The sequence below is a fragment of the Sceloporus occidentalis genome, unplaced genomic scaffold (assembly GCF_023333645.1).
Source record: "Sceloporus occidentalis isolate IW3139 unplaced genomic scaffold, rSceOcc1.0.p SCAF_95, whole genome shotgun sequence".
NCBI classification, from domain to species: Eukaryota; Metazoa; Chordata; class Lepidosauria; order Squamata; family Phrynosomatidae; genus Sceloporus; species Sceloporus occidentalis.
The window spans coordinates 3,924,530-3,941,419 of record NW_028317075.1 but is presented as its reverse complement, the minus strand read 5'-3'; the positions used below and the strand labels follow the sequence as shown (position 1 = coordinate 3,941,419).

General features: G+C 34.9%; 1 protein-coding gene across 5 annotated transcripts in view; it reads left to right on the top strand.

Moving 5' to 3' along the window:
• LOC149284341 (mitogen-activated protein kinase 10-like) overlaps window positions 1–16,890 on the top strand; it is a 62,582-nt gene that overhangs the window by 27,744 nt on the left and 17,948 nt on the right. For 3 of the 5 annotated variants that reach the window (XM_089496925.1, XM_089496927.1, XM_089496926.1), the window contains 4 exons: window positions 141–306; window positions 7,915–7,986; window positions 11,778–11,960; window positions 13,889–14,013. In XM_089496925.1, coding sequence (XP_089353051.1) covers window positions 141–306; window positions 7,915–7,986; window positions 11,778–11,960; window positions 13,889–14,013 — 546 coding nt within the window. Of the gene's footprint in view, window positions 1–140; window positions 307–2,146; window positions 2,219–7,914; window positions 7,987–11,777; window positions 11,961–13,888; window positions 14,014–16,890 lie in introns of all 5 variants that reach the window. The other 2 variants (XM_089496924.1, XM_089496928.1) reach the window with 2 other exon arrangements.

The window sequence follows — 16,890 nt, the reverse complement described above, 5'->3', positions numbered from 1 at the left end:
CTATAATAAAGGTTAATGTATGGACTGATCCATTTTAGCTAAAACAAAAAGAGAGAGAGTACTTGAGTATGGACAGTAAGAAACTGTTAACTACAATGCCATAAAGGCTTTTGATGATAGCCCTGTTTCTTCCCCTGCAGGACCTGAAACCTAGTAACATTGTTGTGAAGTCAGACTGCACATTGAAGATTCTTGACTTTGGATTGGCAAGGACCGCGGGCACTAGCTTTATGATGACCCCTTATGTAGTAACTCGTTATTACAGAGCCCCAGAAGTCATCCTTGGAATGGGTTATAAAGAGAATGGTAGGCCACAACCTAAAATATGTTCTTGCTCTGTGTAGTGAATGGGACAAAAAAGTCAAATATAATAATATAAGATATTCAGTTGACAATCATAACTGAGATAGATCTGTGCACAAAGCATGTGAATGGGTTGTTTGAGGTTTAATGATGAAGATGCTTACTGTCTCTCCTAATGTGGAACATTCAAGAGGCACACAGTTTTGATGACCAGGTGAGCTTTTTGTTGTACCAATGACCTTTTAATGAATGTGCAGGGCATATCTGCAGTAATGAAGAAAGGTCTCAGATTTTCCAAATGACCCCTTAGATATGCCATTGTGAGCATCATCTCTGTAAGCTCTTTGCAGTCAACATGTCTGTGGAAGGTACAAAGAGAATAGAGGATCCTAAGTCAAAGCTATCTAATTTGATACTAAGTTAACAATAATCAACAGTTATCTTATTCCCAGAATTATGCCATGCACTTTTGTCTCAAACAAATGATACAAAAAGCGAACAGGAAAACAGATCTTTTTTTGCGTGTCTTATGCTTAGAGGACATAGGAAATCTTTTCTTAGTGAAAAACAGTTGCCGTAAGTGCAGAGCAGATCCTGCAATCTGTCCATGCAAACATCATGGCAAGTCTCAAAGAGTGCATACAAAGTGTTCAAATATCATATTACATATAATATATGTACATATAAAATGATCCCCAAATCAGTCTTGCACAACTGTACAATCTTAGGTGATTTTCCTGACTTTAGGCTACTTCTATTATGTATTGAGTTGCTTCACAAATATGGGAAAGATCTTACTGTTTTTGATCTTGTACCAAACGATTTAAAGTACTTTTTAAATAAATTGCCTTTATCAGTTTACCATATTATCTGTGCCCAACCCGTTCAAAAATATTCTGATCAAGTACAGGCCGTTAAAATAAAATACGCTCTGGTGTTTTACATTCAAAAATGTTCTCTGAACTTAAAAAAAAACAACAAAAAAACAAAAACAAAACACTGATTCTATTATAAAGAACCTACTTACAGAATTAGGTTCAGTGAAAATGAGGCAATGTACAGTTATGGACTAATGCCACCTCACCATAGTTTTTTATTGTCCTAATGATGTAATATACAGCTTTCAACAGAACTTTTTTTTTTTATATAGTATTAGCAAAATAAGGTCAGTCCTTCTCCTTCTCTCCCAGATATAAAAGACAATAATCCTAACCTATGAAGGAGCTGTAATGCTATTTATATTATGACTGTAAGCCACTATTCTTTGTGATTCCAAGCAGTATCTAGTATGACCATATGAAACAAGGAACCTCTACTTCCATGAGCAAAGAGCATCTACATCCATGGTCAAACTCTATCAATGTAAACATAATTAACACAATACTGGCATTCACTATTATTTTACTTTTATTTGTAAATTGTTTTTACAAGGCATGTTAGTCAGCTCCCATCTCTACTCTATGTATGTAGTGTTATCACATTCATCATATTAGTGAACCTGATTTCTTTACTTTCTGCATACCATAATCAGTCTTTTCATTTTCCACCATCCATCTACAGTAATTGTCACCTAGAGTTGCAATGGCTCATGTAAAAACTGATAATCCTAAAATGGGTAAAGGAATGTCAAAAAATTCCATTTTTGAAAATTTTTAGACAATTTTGTTGTCTAAAAATATATATATATCGATTTGTGGGAGTAATGATATTAGGATTGTCGTTTATGTTATCCAATCTGCTCTTTTTTTTCCTTCCACGTCATGCTTCAGGATTGACCTTCCTAGCTAACCTTGCCTTTTTTTCCTCTTTCCATCTCTTTATATCCTTGTTTCTGTACTTCTAGTGGATATTTGGTCTGTGGGATGCATTATGGGAGAAATGGTCCGTCACAAGATCCTCTTTCCAGGAAGGGACTGTATCCTTGTACATTTTCCGGAGCAACTTATTAATGGAAACATACCTTCCAACTTACAAAGCTTATATGTCCGATTAACCACCATGTTTTAACTGTCTTTTGTTCACTAATGTTGTCTTGGAATATTTTTACTTATTTTAACTAAATACCAAAAGGTATTTTAATATTAACTTCTAACAAGGTCAATGTTCTAAAGTCGAGTGTCTTACGATTGCCTGCCAAAAATGTTGCAGAGATTTTATAAATCCAATTCCAGAAAGTGTGAATATGCATTTGTTCCCTATTGTAAGTAAAGCATTTAGCAATTACTAAAATGGGTTATATAGCAAGAACGGTCAAGTCAGTTTTCTGGGTTTCTTTTTAACAATTGACCCTTTTTGTGAAATCAAAGCTCCTCTAGTACCCTGCAGTTGGTTCCTGTGTCTAATGTCCAGTGCCAGTGGCAGGTCATGGCAGAGTTCATGGCAGAGCCATGCCACCATGGGAGAGTGCATTGGCAATGCATATCTCACTGAATAGAGTTCCATAAGTATTCACAGAATAAGGTTACTGATCTTTAAAAAAAAACAATGGAATGACTACTCCTGTAAAAAAATGTCAATGCTTTGCTGCACACAAATTAACGCTACAAGAAATCTTCGCATTAAATTGATACATTAAATAAACTAATATTTCTGTTCACGAGGAAAACCATTATAAGTGCAAAAATGTATCTATAGCTCTACAGTATTAAGACATGTTTTAAAAAGTAATTTATCATTCTGTTTTCTACTTGACTGAGGAGGTCACTTAATTTTCTTTCAGTGGAATGTATAGGCAAGGAAAATAAAGAGAAAACGTCTAAACCCTCTCTCCATTCCCACAGAGATGCTAACGTCACGGAATGTAGAAGGATAATAATGCCTCTCTTTGGACATTAAATCCATGCCCGTGATAATTATTTTCAAAATACCTGAATGAGTTTGTTCATTTATTGTCAAATGAACCATTTAGCGTTCCCATTTTGGCATCTCTTGTTCCATTTTGCTGCAATGGATCTTTTAACACGAATGAAACCATTTGAAAGGATTATGCCCATGGCACAAGCCTTATTTTGTCCTGTCAAAGTATATGTATTTAACACAAAATAGAAAGGCATTTACGGGATTATCAAAGATAATTTTGCAAGGATATTAAAACATCCAGTCTTTGTTAGGATAGCAGAACAGGATAGAAAAGAGTCTCTTGTTTTGCGTCACTCTGCATTTTACAGTCCCGTTGATTCATATCATAGAACTGTAACGAAAAGGTCGAAAATAATTGTTTACTAATTTTATAACTAATATTATAGAGAGTGCTAATCTGCTTTTCTCATCTTGCACACACTTTCTTTTTAGGAATGAGGTTCAATTTTAAATAATCACTCAAATCATTGTTGTCATTATTCTTAGGAAAATGACCATAATATTACTCAAAATTTTAGCAGTTAAAAATATTCTGCGACTAATATGATTATTTCATTTAATTTCATTTTGGCCAAAGTTTCCTGGCCTTAAAAATGTCCTGTGGCAACATGATTTTGATTGATAGAGCTAGACTAATTTAATAGGCAATGCATGTTTTCACTTATCCATGAGCCTGCTTCATTTACCTAACACTTAAACATAGCATGTACAATGGTTGATCTTCAGAACACATGTATACCAAGGGCTTGCATTTCCCTGCCCATCATTTTAATTTTCCAGTACTGTACAAACAACTACTGGAATCAATCTATGGAGTCTCTAGAAGTGATGAATTAAAAAAAAAAAAAAAAAAAGTACATTTTGGAAGATCTGCGTATAGCTATGACACTTTTCCCTCGTACTGTGTAATATATACGGGTGTATCTTTTAATTGACTATTTATAAATGCAGACCAAATCAAGCTACAGTACGCAGTCCCAAAAAAAATGGTGCGCCCAGTATATTTATTTCACAATAACTATTTAACTGTGATTAATATGATTGACAACAAAAAACTAAAAAACTTTCACCCTTCTACTGCTGGTATTTTAACATTCACTTAATTCCCACGGCCCTTCAGTTTGGCTAGTTTTTCTCCAAGTCCTGGCATAAGTGTTCCACAGATAAACAAAATGTGCTCTCTAATGTTTTCTTCTCCAGCAGGTCACAGAGAAAGACCTTCCTCTGTATTTCCAGTTCATGCCCAGAATATCAATCATACTACAAACCACTAGATCCATTAGTTTTCCCGTAATAGCCACAAAGAGCGCTAGGTTGGAAGGTATGTATAAGTCTGTGCAGCTAATTGGTCCGACACAAATATTAAAGGGACACTGTAGGTATATTTTTAAAATAAAATGCATATTGTAGTTCATTTCACATGGCTTTCAATTTTACTGCATACAAATGGACGTGTGCATTCAATTTTTTTTATTGGAGTTAGGATAATAGACTTTTATCTCATTGTCTTCTGAAACAAGAAGCATATATAGGGATGCTTCCTGCATGTGCATGTTAGTGCTCATATTTAAATCAATGGCAGCTCCAAATGCCTGGTTAGTGATGGGCATTCATCTTGCCCTTGATTTCCATGGTAGCAGTACAGTACATATGCAAAATGGAATACAATATGCATACAAAAATAGGGACTAGAGTGTCCTTTAATAACAATGACAGAATAATTAGTTTCATTATAATTATGCTCCGTAAAATTTTGGTTTGTACTTGTATTACTTTTAAATATTTGGAGGTGGGGTCGGGAAATGTTTTTTTTTTTTAATTATTATTATTATTATCTCTCATGTTTTTTCTTTGGTCTTACATAATAAAAATACAACATTTAACAACTACCATCAAGCAGCAGATATTTTAGGTAGACTATGTATGGATGGTTGTCTTGTTTTTCACAATGACATTTGTAGCTTTCATCTTGTGCATTTTTTAGATTCCAACCACCTTTCTGTCAGACTGTATGGCTTGTTGCTCATCTTCCTTTTTTTCTAATGCTATAATTTAACCATCATTATGACATCCCTTGCACCCTTTTTACTTCAAATGATAGCTTAAGTACCCGCACGTATATGAAATTCTTCAAGGAACCAATGTGATTGTATTCACTACAATTTGGGCCTTGCGCACCATCTGCCAACGGTTCTGGTAAGCAATGGTGACCCCGAATAAGTAGGTCTCTAAGCAAGAACGAGATCCTCAAGGTCCATGTTTTGCAGATGGCATAGACTTCCTTGCGCCTAATATTTATTGGGGTAGGCCAAAGGTGTTATGATATAGGGTTCACATACCTAAAAAGGGAACAATGGAAAAGAAGGGTTGGAAACCTATCTTTTGTGCTGGGACTATTTATATTTCACAAGAATGTAAACCAAAATCTACATTGAGGGTAGGTGAATTCCAGCTACCAGTGCATTTTTTGGACACTTGCATAATGTATAGAATCAGTTTAAACTAAACACTGTTGTTATGCCTCATTTGAAAATGATTCACGTAAATTAGAACTATTTTTAAAGGCCTCTTCACCTGCTTTCACAGTAACTCCTACAAAAGTATTTATGAGCACCAAAAATGTCATGTAATGTATGAAGAATTGCACTTATGACGTATAGATGCTTAGTGATGAAAGTTTTTTAATTGCATGAGTTTCCCTGAACGAAAGTACCACGTTACACATATTTTAAGAGTTCGCAGATTTTTTTTAACCCTGTGCTAGTTACAATTTGACATGCACACTGTGATCTCCTGCCTTAAATGGACATCGACGCATATGGTCCAGAGCTGAGAAACAGGGCAATAGATACTGATACCCCAGGGTATATGCTATTCATACTAGAAGGCAAGCAACAGTATAGTGATATTAGTACAATGGGATTTATTAGTGTATATGTGTACCAAACTAGCTTGCATAGGGTGTTTTAAGTATAGAGCGTCCTCCTTAGGTTGTGCTGCCAGGAGCATTCATACCCCCTTTTTTGTTAACATAAATTTGTTAAGCTAAATTACGCCCTAAACTGTAATTGTGTTATAGCAGTTGAACCCACATGGTAATAAAAGGGTTACACTATCCTGTGATTTGATATCAAACAGACCACTTTGTGTTTTTTACACTTTGGCCTTGTTCTTAGCAGGGGCTGTTGTCTGTAATGAAGTTACATTCTGGATGTAGCATAACATAATTCTATGCCTAGGAGGAAACGAGAAATGAACCATTACAGATTATATATGATTATATTTGGCAGTTTGCTGCACTAAAAGTGCAAACTAAATATAAGAGGTTTAATGAATTTATCACGTTGATAAGCTTTTAAGGGCAGATGATTGTTGAGACATAGATGTCGACAGTTCTGGTCATTTTCAGCTGAAACCAGGAAATTAGATTTCCTTATAGAATTACTAAATGGCACTTGTTTATTGAAAACGTAATTTTGACACTAAAATATACACTTCCATGCTATAACTTTCCATGCTATGAAAATGTGCAGCATGTTATATAAAATATCTCATGTTGCATGATAGGGTAAAGCAGGTCTGTCACCAGATAAGACTTACTTTTCAGGGTCCAACACATGGAAACTGGATAGTGTGATGTCATGTGTGGCTCTGCCCACACTATGTGGGCACTGTAGTGATGTCAGAAGATTTCCTTTCCCTCCCAACTTTTCCAACATTGCCCGCCTTCCGCATACTAATTTACCTGCAGCTCCAATAAACAGGACATTTACCCGGACAGCGGACAGCCGTTACCTAGGCTTGTTGGGATATGATGGCTGGAATATGGGCTTTAAATATTTTACGGAGCCCAGGAGTAGTAACTTTGGACCATGTGTTTCAAGTATTTTAAAATGCATTATTTAAATTAGCACTTGGCCAAATAGAGCTACATGGAGATTTCAGCCAACATATTGTATCAGTACAAAACTAGTTTGACAAAACATTAGCATTGTCTAACGGGATATTCCAAGGCCAGATGTATGTCTTGGCTTTCATATGCCTAGCCAGCGTGTTGGTATTTCTCAAGGCACAGTGAACAGGGACTTCCACGTCTCCACAATCCTTTCACTCCTAGGTGATTCAGATTCAAACCAAATTATATATATATACTTATCTGTACTTTTACCACTGATTGGTTTACTATGGTTTAAAGGTGCTGTTCCATTTAGTCAAAATAGGAAATGCACTCTCTAGTATGTTACATAAACACACCTTAACAGATCTATCATTTTAGTCTCTCCTCTGAAGGTTTGGACGTATAAAAAACGTAAAATAATTATTACTTGGATAGGTTAGGCCTTTAACAGTTCTAGGAATGGTGTTCCTAATGCTTCTATTACAAAAGTGTTAACTTCAGCAGAGTAGTGGCACCTTTAAACCGTATTTCTTTTGTAATTGCTGTTATTTCTCCTCTTTATGGGCGTTTCTTAGTTTCGAACAAGGATTGACACTTTTTTAAAAACAAAATACCATGCATATTATTGATAGTAGAAATCTGTTACTGGCCACAGTTTCAATCGGCAAAATAGCAGCTCGATGGCAAACCCATTCTCACCTTGTTTTGAATTGAAACTTCAACCTGTTTGACATTGTCATTCACACAGTTGCCACATTGTGCCCTGTGTTGTCAGAATACACGATAGTCCTCCATGTGCACTGTGTTTTCTTGTTTGTTCTTGTTTATCTTCATTTCATGTTTTTTGTTTTCAGTTGACATGTGGTCAGTGGGTTGCATCATGGGTGAAATGATTAAAGGTGCTGTGTTGTTCCCTGGCACCGATCGTATCCTTCCTCAGAAACCACACTACTACTACTACCTGCTGGCGGATTCACAAATCCACACAAATAAATATTTTTTATTTCCACAGTAAATTGTATAGAAACCTGCATTTTGTTATTGTATTTTAGTTTGTTTATCACTTGGCTGTGAAATTTGCAAAAAGATGAGATTGAGGCATTTGTGTACATACACAGTGCAGGGACTATTTTTAATACTTTATCATTATAGTCTTTTTTTTTTAATTGTTTTTTATTTATTATTTTATTTTTTAATTTAAATTAGTTATTATTGTATTTTTGATATTAATATCATGTGTATGCAGGGCTCGCCTATCCTATGTTGGCAAACAAGAGCAAATGTTAGAGACATAGATTGCTTAGGATGCTGGACGCCCTAGGAGCAGCCCTGCTTGAATGTTTGTGTTCTGAATCTTGATTTGAAATATTACAGTCATGCTTCCTAAAATTCTACCGCAGGCATCATTTTTGGTTAGTTTTTGTTATATTAATCTCTATAAATCCTTGCATCCCTAGTAAACCAAGATAGTAAAACTTTTTTCACATAACTTTGTCCAGCACTACTAAATTATATTAACAAATTGGGTATGTCAAAAAGTGAGTCATTATAACAGAGGCAACCCTTTTGGTTATCACATAGACATTATTTCTGACAATATTGATGGCTTAATAAATGTAAGACTATTGCCAATCCTCTATATTAGCTTTGTACATCCAAAGTATCACCTAGTTTAGCAATTACGGTAATTCCAGTAAGTTGCATAAAACAATACATATGTTTCCTCGCTGGTGAAACTAAGTTATCTTTATCTAAGTTATCTTTGATATTTTTTTTACATCCTACTAGGATGCCATGATTTATTTAGTTGATATTTTTTATTTATTTATAGACTTAGTAGGTTTTTTATCTGTTAGCCTTCCAACAACTGAGGTCTATAAACAACGTCATTAGATTCGTCAAATTCATACTAGTAAATTTGCTATTGTGCCAGGACATTAATAAAGAAAGAAAGCTTAAATGAATAAAGAAAGAAGTCTTATTGCAATTTGAGTTATACCTATCACTAAATGTTCTTTGGAGCCTGCCCAATTTCATCAATATCACACCTTGTGAGAGTTACTACACTATATTGTAACTGTGCTATAATTTTGTGTTTTCTCTGAGGGACTATGATTGATAGAAGACTGTAAATGGAAGTATTTGATATATTTTTCTATCGGATGTGCACTTACATGGATACTTTTTCATTTATTCTGGTTGGTTTGTGGGGCAATTGTGGGTTCTTTCTGTTGAAGCAGCACAAAGATTACTTGAATTTTGAATAGTTGGTATGGAATAATTGTACAATCTAACACCAACATTTTGCACTTATTAGCATTCTTCTGTAGACTTCTAATTCTTACAATGTGTAAAAAGAACAAACTAGTTCAGATTATTTCTAAATATTTTTATTGTAGAGTAATTTTTACATACTATATGAAATCTGGCCCCTTGTAACCACTACAAAAAACACAAGTCTTCGTAATTTGTTCAAGGTATGCAAGTATGAAATTAACAACATGAGTTAATAATTTCAGGATAATGCACTTTGTCCTAGGAATATCAAGTTAGTGTTATGTTAAGAGGAAGAATCATTAGGGTTAGATCATATTTTTATGTGAAATAGACACTTTAAGCCTACAGTATGTTAGATTGATATTTTACCCAACTATGTCAAAACCATACTGGTCTTGATTTTTGTAGTTGAGCCACCCTGATGTGGCTGGTCTTTCTTGAAAGCTTTGTTACCCCTAGGTTACCTAAAGAGGGCATCAATAACACTAGCAGTGGTTTAAATTATAGACAAACTAAGATAATAATGCATAGAACATGTTCACATACATTTTAATGTGATATAGTAATGCAACATAATGATAAACCAGTGTTGCTTTACTTCAACTATTGGCTGTCCTGGTCCAAACTAATCTATCTCTGAAGGGGATACACAATTGATATTTCGAAAATACCCATATAAGTTCATACTGTAAGTGAGCTGGAGTTTCAAAGCTGCTTTTTGGATTCAATGTATTCATTGGATTCATAGTACAACATTCTTAAGAAAGTGTGTCTAAATAAGGGGGGTTATCTATTTTATTTTCAGCCTTATTGTATTAAAAATGCCCCATACAAACTCTGTTTAGCATTTAATTTACAAACATACAACCATACAGTATATATTCAAAGTCCAAGGTTAATTTCCAATGCTTTTTATGTACCCAGGCTCATGCACCAACCCATTTATATTTATCAAAGCAGAATCTTTGTGTGAATGTTGAGCTCCATCTCTTGGTCTATTTGTGTAGCACATCGCTTCTACCAGGCTTCAAAATAATTTAATAAATGTAGCTGTGTGTTTTGCATACTCACTAATTCACTCGTATGGCACTGTTTTTTCTTGGTTTCATTCTTTTACATACAATAATTCAAGTAGGACTGTATTTCAGCAAATCTGGACACAGGCATGCTAGTTTCATCACTACTTTCAGTGGAAGAAAGCTGGTCAGAACTAATAATGTTGATGCATAGTTCATGCTACCCATAAACGGGAACAAATGTACAATTAACATGACAGATTTTTTCATTCAGATCTTCATCCATCAGACTAACCTTCTACAGAAAGCGTTATTCAATTCTTGCTGAAATGAATGGCCACTCTTTAATAATGCCCTTTAAAAAATCCATAAAGACGCCGAATATCAGGTGTGTTTATACAAGAGGAAATATGATATGTTAACAACTGTCAGTGGTGGTTTGCCATGGATGAGTTGCTTTGTGTAAAACAATCAATTTTAAGAAACATAACAATATATCAAAGTTCCAAATGAAATAGCATTAATCATTGACAGAGAAAATGATTGCCAATATATTTATTGTTCATAATTAATGAACTAATGTTCATTAATTAATTCATGAATTAATAATAATCTAACGTTCATAATTATGCACTAACATTCTGTTACAGGGCGCAGCAAGTCTGAAATTAGTACTATTACTTGAAAAATTTGTAATGATCTGTGGAAAATGTAATAACTGGTTCAGCTGGGCTTACATTTTGGATGCTGCTCTATTCCGTCATGATATACTTGTCCTCTGTTGTGGTCACTTTCTGGTCTTGTAATTTAATTGATATAAAAATGATATATGGTTTTGGAAGATCTCCAAAGTGAAGCTTCACTCAGCTCCTTTGACGTGATTACAAACGGTATTTCAACTACTGCTCTTCTTCAAGTGACCTAACAAAGCACTGGCAGGAGAAATTAGCAGAAGCACTAGCAAGACCATACTAGTATAATTATTTTTGAGGTGTAAATCATTAAAAGACAAATACAACTCACATGTGTGGTAGAATATTACCCTTTGAATGAAATATCCAGTTTTGAAAATGTAATCAAATCGTGTGTGGACAGGATATGCATATTAATCACAATTTCACATAATGATTTGTCTCAGTATTAAATAATGTGTTCCTGAATAATCAACTAGTTACCATATTTTAAATGATCAATTAAAACCAGATGATTTAGTTTGATTTAGTTGTGTTTTTGTTCAGATCTGCTATGGAAAAACTTGCTGTTATGTAAAAATCCTTATATTGTGCTGAGTATCAGGCTTATTACACATTTACACCCATACATGGCCAACCTGCATCCTCAACAAAATAGCGTATGCCTACAAACACTTACAAAGAAGATATGATCTAGATCCAGGTTATTTCCTTAATACTGTACACACTCAGATATTGACCAGTGGAATAAAGTGATAGAGCAGCTTGGAACACCCTGCCCAGAATTCATGAAAAAGCTTCAACCAACGGTTCGAAACTACGTGGAGAACAGACCTAAATATGCTGGACTCACTTTCCCCAAACTGTTCCCTGACTCTTTATTTCCAGCAGATTCTGAGCATAATAAACTCAAAGGTAAGATGGGAAACGATTATGACATTAATACAAAGAAATGACATAAAATGTATATAAGTTTGATAAATGGTTGTAGCTTCATAGGTAGTAGACTAGAGATCACTGCTCCTATGTCGGAACATGTCCTTGACAATAGACTTGACACTTCTTTACAACCGGTAATTGTTCTGAAGCAGCTATACCAAGGTATTGTTATTTTAGGCTTTTTGTTGCACATGAGTTGTTTTTCTGTCAGAGGCTCTTTTTATTATTATACGCTCTAAGAAAGAAGTAAAGGATAGAGAAATTATGTACCTGTAGATCTTAGAACTCTATACTATACCTTTCAACGGTTATGGATTTCACTGTGGGATAAAATGTTTGCTGGATGTTAGTCTTAGAATTTGTCTCATAAAAAATGTTTATATATCGACCTGAGAAATGCATCCCATTTCAATTTAAATGTATGACTTTTGTTATTCAGACCTATAAAAGACCCTTGGTGTAGTTAAAACAGCTAACAGTTAATTCAATAGACAAAATAGACATAGGAATCAGACATAGCTTACATTTTGTGAATTAAAGACACTAGTGCAAATGTCATCAATTCCACAGTCCCCAGCTCAGTCTTCCTTACTAAAATCTCTAACGTTATAGGTTTTCTTGAAATAATGAAACAGTTGTAGTTTACTACAATCATGTCAGAGACTTGCTCAGTGGAATCCCTTGTTTCCCTATTGGAGCAGAATACGAAAAAGGACTATGATAGAGAAATATCAGTCACTGGAAACTGATGTGTCTAGAAATCTGGCGATGACAACTGGGATATCAACGTCTTGTCTTGCTTTGAGGGGAAGGCAAAAGTTATAAAGCACTAGGAAGGAACACTAGCCAAATCCCTAGACGCAAAATCCTGTAGATGGAAAATGTATGTGTGTGTATGGGGGTGGTAACCAAAACTCTTAAGGTGTAAACAAAATAGTTTGGATAGGAGTTTACATTTTAGTTTGCATTTGAATTCTACAGTGAAAAAAATATAGTTTCTGAACAAATAATCGATTTACTTTAACTTCTAATTGTAGCACCAAAGTAACTTCAATCAACATCTTCAAAAAAGATGGCTGCTCCAAGGGCTATTATTTTAGGTTTTAATAAATGGTGATTTGCAATTCTAAATGACAGATAAAGCACAATTAATAGATTTTTAGAATCAGCCGTATAGATCTTTTCATTGCTTTAGAGATTAGGAATTTCATTATTAAGAATCGAAAATACTTTAATATTACATTTAAACATAAGATAGTTGTGCTACATAATAAGAGATAAGGTTTACTATATGAGATAAACTGTTTACTGCACTTGGCACACCGTTTTGGAAACTCTTATCACCACTACATGATCAATATTCACCATTGATTAACACTATATAAATAATGAAGCTTAATAAAATGTTGTATATTTTTTAAACAATTGATTCCTACATATGAATAGGATGGCAGCTTATCAAAGAACTCCAGGTAATATATGATGTAGATACCATTCGATTTTATTGGCACCACTCTGGGCTGTTTATCATAAGTAGCCAGGCAGTTGCCATTGTAATGCTGAACAACTCCACAATTAGTTGGTTATGTGGTGCATCAGCCTCACTGTCTAGCAGTACAAGTCACCGCTGTGCCCATTGTCTTAGATTATGGCCTGCATGTAAATCAGTATTACAACAGATTTTATCACACTTCTAAATCTGTCCCTTATGACTGTCAAGTTCAAGGTGAAATGTTGTAGGAGATCCAGGTTTGGGTTTGGTGATAAAAACTTAACAGTCTACTCGTTGTTGTACATTAGCTGAATTGTTGGCATTTTATTTGGCCTGCCTTCAAAACATAAAGACTGTTGTTTAGCTAATTTTCATGTAATAAACTATTCTTCTACTACTTTAATTTTTTTAGCCAGTCAAGCTAGAGATCTTTTATCAAAGATGCTTGTCATTGATCCAGCCAAGAGAATATCAGTGGATGAAGCTCTACAGCATCCCTATATAAATGTTTGGTATGACCCTGCTGAGGTTGACGCGGTAAGTCTTTTCTTATCTGATTTGTTGTTTAACTTTCCAAGGTTCCATATTAAATAGCCAGTTGGTGGCATTTTCTAAAACAGGTCATCAAAAACTTAAATCGACTGCAGAATATGCTATATGAGTGAATGCAGCGTTAGGGTTGTATTGACTCTCAACATAACTTAAATACATGTAAATTTAAATGTTATATTTACTAAAACATTTAACATACAAATGATTTCAGGAATAATCTTCTCTTTTGTATATGGTACATGTACAATTTGGCATTATTAAAAATAGTTTGTAATATCTGTTCTTAAGCCAATATAATTATTGTAGACAGCTGGTTAAAAAAACTAGAAGAGCTATATTCAATGGGTTTCCCAGTACAGCGCCAACCATTATATACAATGGCTTAGAATAACAGAGTGAGTTTCTTTTTAATTAGGTGTTGACTGGGTGAAATGGTGATAGAAAAGCTGGTTATGAGGAAGTGTGAAGTTTCATGTGTTCTGGACATTCTTGTTGAGAGGGATTGACTTCTTCTGGTTTTAATCTGAGTGTTCTTAAATTATATTTTAGTTATACTCAATGTCACGGAACTGGCTAGTCCAACTGACTACCTCCGCTGATTTGTGCTCCCTTAACCTGGGACAACACACTCTTTCCCGGTTCCCCAGTCACTAGCCGATACTAGCCGTCAAAGCAAACATTAACAATCAGGTATTGGCATACAATGGGTACACAACCACCCCCATAATCTGGTTAATTTGGGCTCCCAGCGACAATAGAGTCAGTAAAGGATTTAACAATACAATGGGGTCCCCATTTTCACTATCTATTACTGACCGCCAGGCTGGAACCTTGGTGATAATCCTGCCTCATTCCTAGAGAACGTTGTGGGGCAGGGGACTGGGCAGGCGGTTTGCCTGGAGGTCTCGGTACGGGGCTGGAGGGGTTGGTGGCTGAGAAAACAGCCCTCAGGACTGGGAATATAAAATGGGGAATAACAGGGAAACGGGACATGAGGCGAATAAACCGACAAGTAACCCACACACTAGGGGTAACTGCACCTGATGGTGAGGAAAAATGTTCCATAATATGTTTCACTTTCAACTTGATTCACTGGGTTGGCTGAAATCAGTTCCAGGGAAAGGTAAATGCCTGTAGTGGTGGAACGGGGGGGGGGGTATGGGCGCAAGTACATCACACTCAACTATTTGTGCTATGAATGTATAACATGTAAAATTCTGTTTTTAATGGGTCCAGTTATGGAATGATATACATAGGATTATCACATTGAAGTCTTCAAAGATAAATATAGACACCAAAATAAGTTAATGAAGGATATGTACTGTGGAGCTATATGAAAATAATTTTGGTACTGCAGGGTACATATTTTTTTAGCATCGTTGATCAAAGGTCTATCTATGGTGGAAGAACAATTCTTGAACAAATGCCGCAGTGCTGAAGAAAATGACACTTTAGATGGCTCCACTCAACAACATATAAACATATAAATAATTATAATACATATATAATGGTTATTTTGTTCTGTGAACACCAAGTCACATATGGTGAGAAAATATTGGCTTCTGTTAAATATTGCCAAAGGCATAGTTATAGAACATTGCATTCATAGCTGGGGTTTAAATAATTCAATCACAATAAATGTACAGTATTTTAATATAGTATAAAGGAGAAATTGTTAATGCACAAATAGTAGATTTATGTGTTTTATAAAGGGTGATCTGGGCTTGGAATGACCTTGCAATTTGACAGTGGCTAAGCACACAAGGTCATAAATACCTGTGTTTGTCATAAGGTGAACCACACTATTTATAAAATGAGTAAAATATATGGACCCCAAATTGTAATCTTTCTCAGTTTCTAAATACTGGTACTAAATTTATGAATAGAAGTTTATTAATATATATATTGTAACTTTTTATTTTTCCAATTTTTTTTACCCTACAATACAAATGGCAATTTACGACCCTTTCTAAGATCTGTGCTGCAAACAGCTTTATGTGCCTCTTATAAGTAATATATGGAATAATAATGGATTTGAACTGCTTCTGGTTTCTTTGTTATAAAAGATAATAAATAATGGGTATACTTGTATGTTGTTTTTGAAAGCATCATGGGTTTAGTTCAGAAGGGACAACTGTGGTTACTGATTTTGGTTTAATGATCATTCAGGATATGGTGTTCTATAATTCTTAACATGTGATACATTTTATTTCATAAAACGTCTGCCATACACTGTATGGCTGCAGATTCCCGATTTAAAAGAGTTTAGAAGGCAATCGATAGCGAGGCATTCAGTGACACCGAACACCCACCCCAAGATGCACTGTAACCGCTCTGGAGAGCGGTGACAAGCACCACTGCAAGAGACTTTGCCTCTCACAAGATGGCAACGTCCTTTAAAAAATTTAAAAAAAAAATAGAAAAAAATTAAAATTTATGGCCAAGTGCTAAAATTAGCACTGTATCTTCCCAGAAATCCTGACATGGAAAAAGTTAAAATACAAGTATTTCAAATACAGGGGTATTGTAAATTGTAAAATTTGTAAATTGGAGTGGCTGGGTTCAACGATGTCCCAAATAGGGTATAGACTGACCAAAATGAAAAAAAGTGCGCTTCCCAAATTTTTCCTTTTAGCCCCAGCCAGACAAATACATGCATGGGTGGTATCACTCTACTCATGAGATGTTGCTGAACATATATTGGGGTGTTGTTTGACTGTGACATATACCAGGAGCTATAATGCCATAGCTGAAGTACAATGTGTGGTTAAAAAACACCAAAAATCACCATACATTTTGACAAAGGCCGGTGGTAAAATTAGTGCATGGAAAGGGTTAAAATACCGCCATTTGAAATACCAA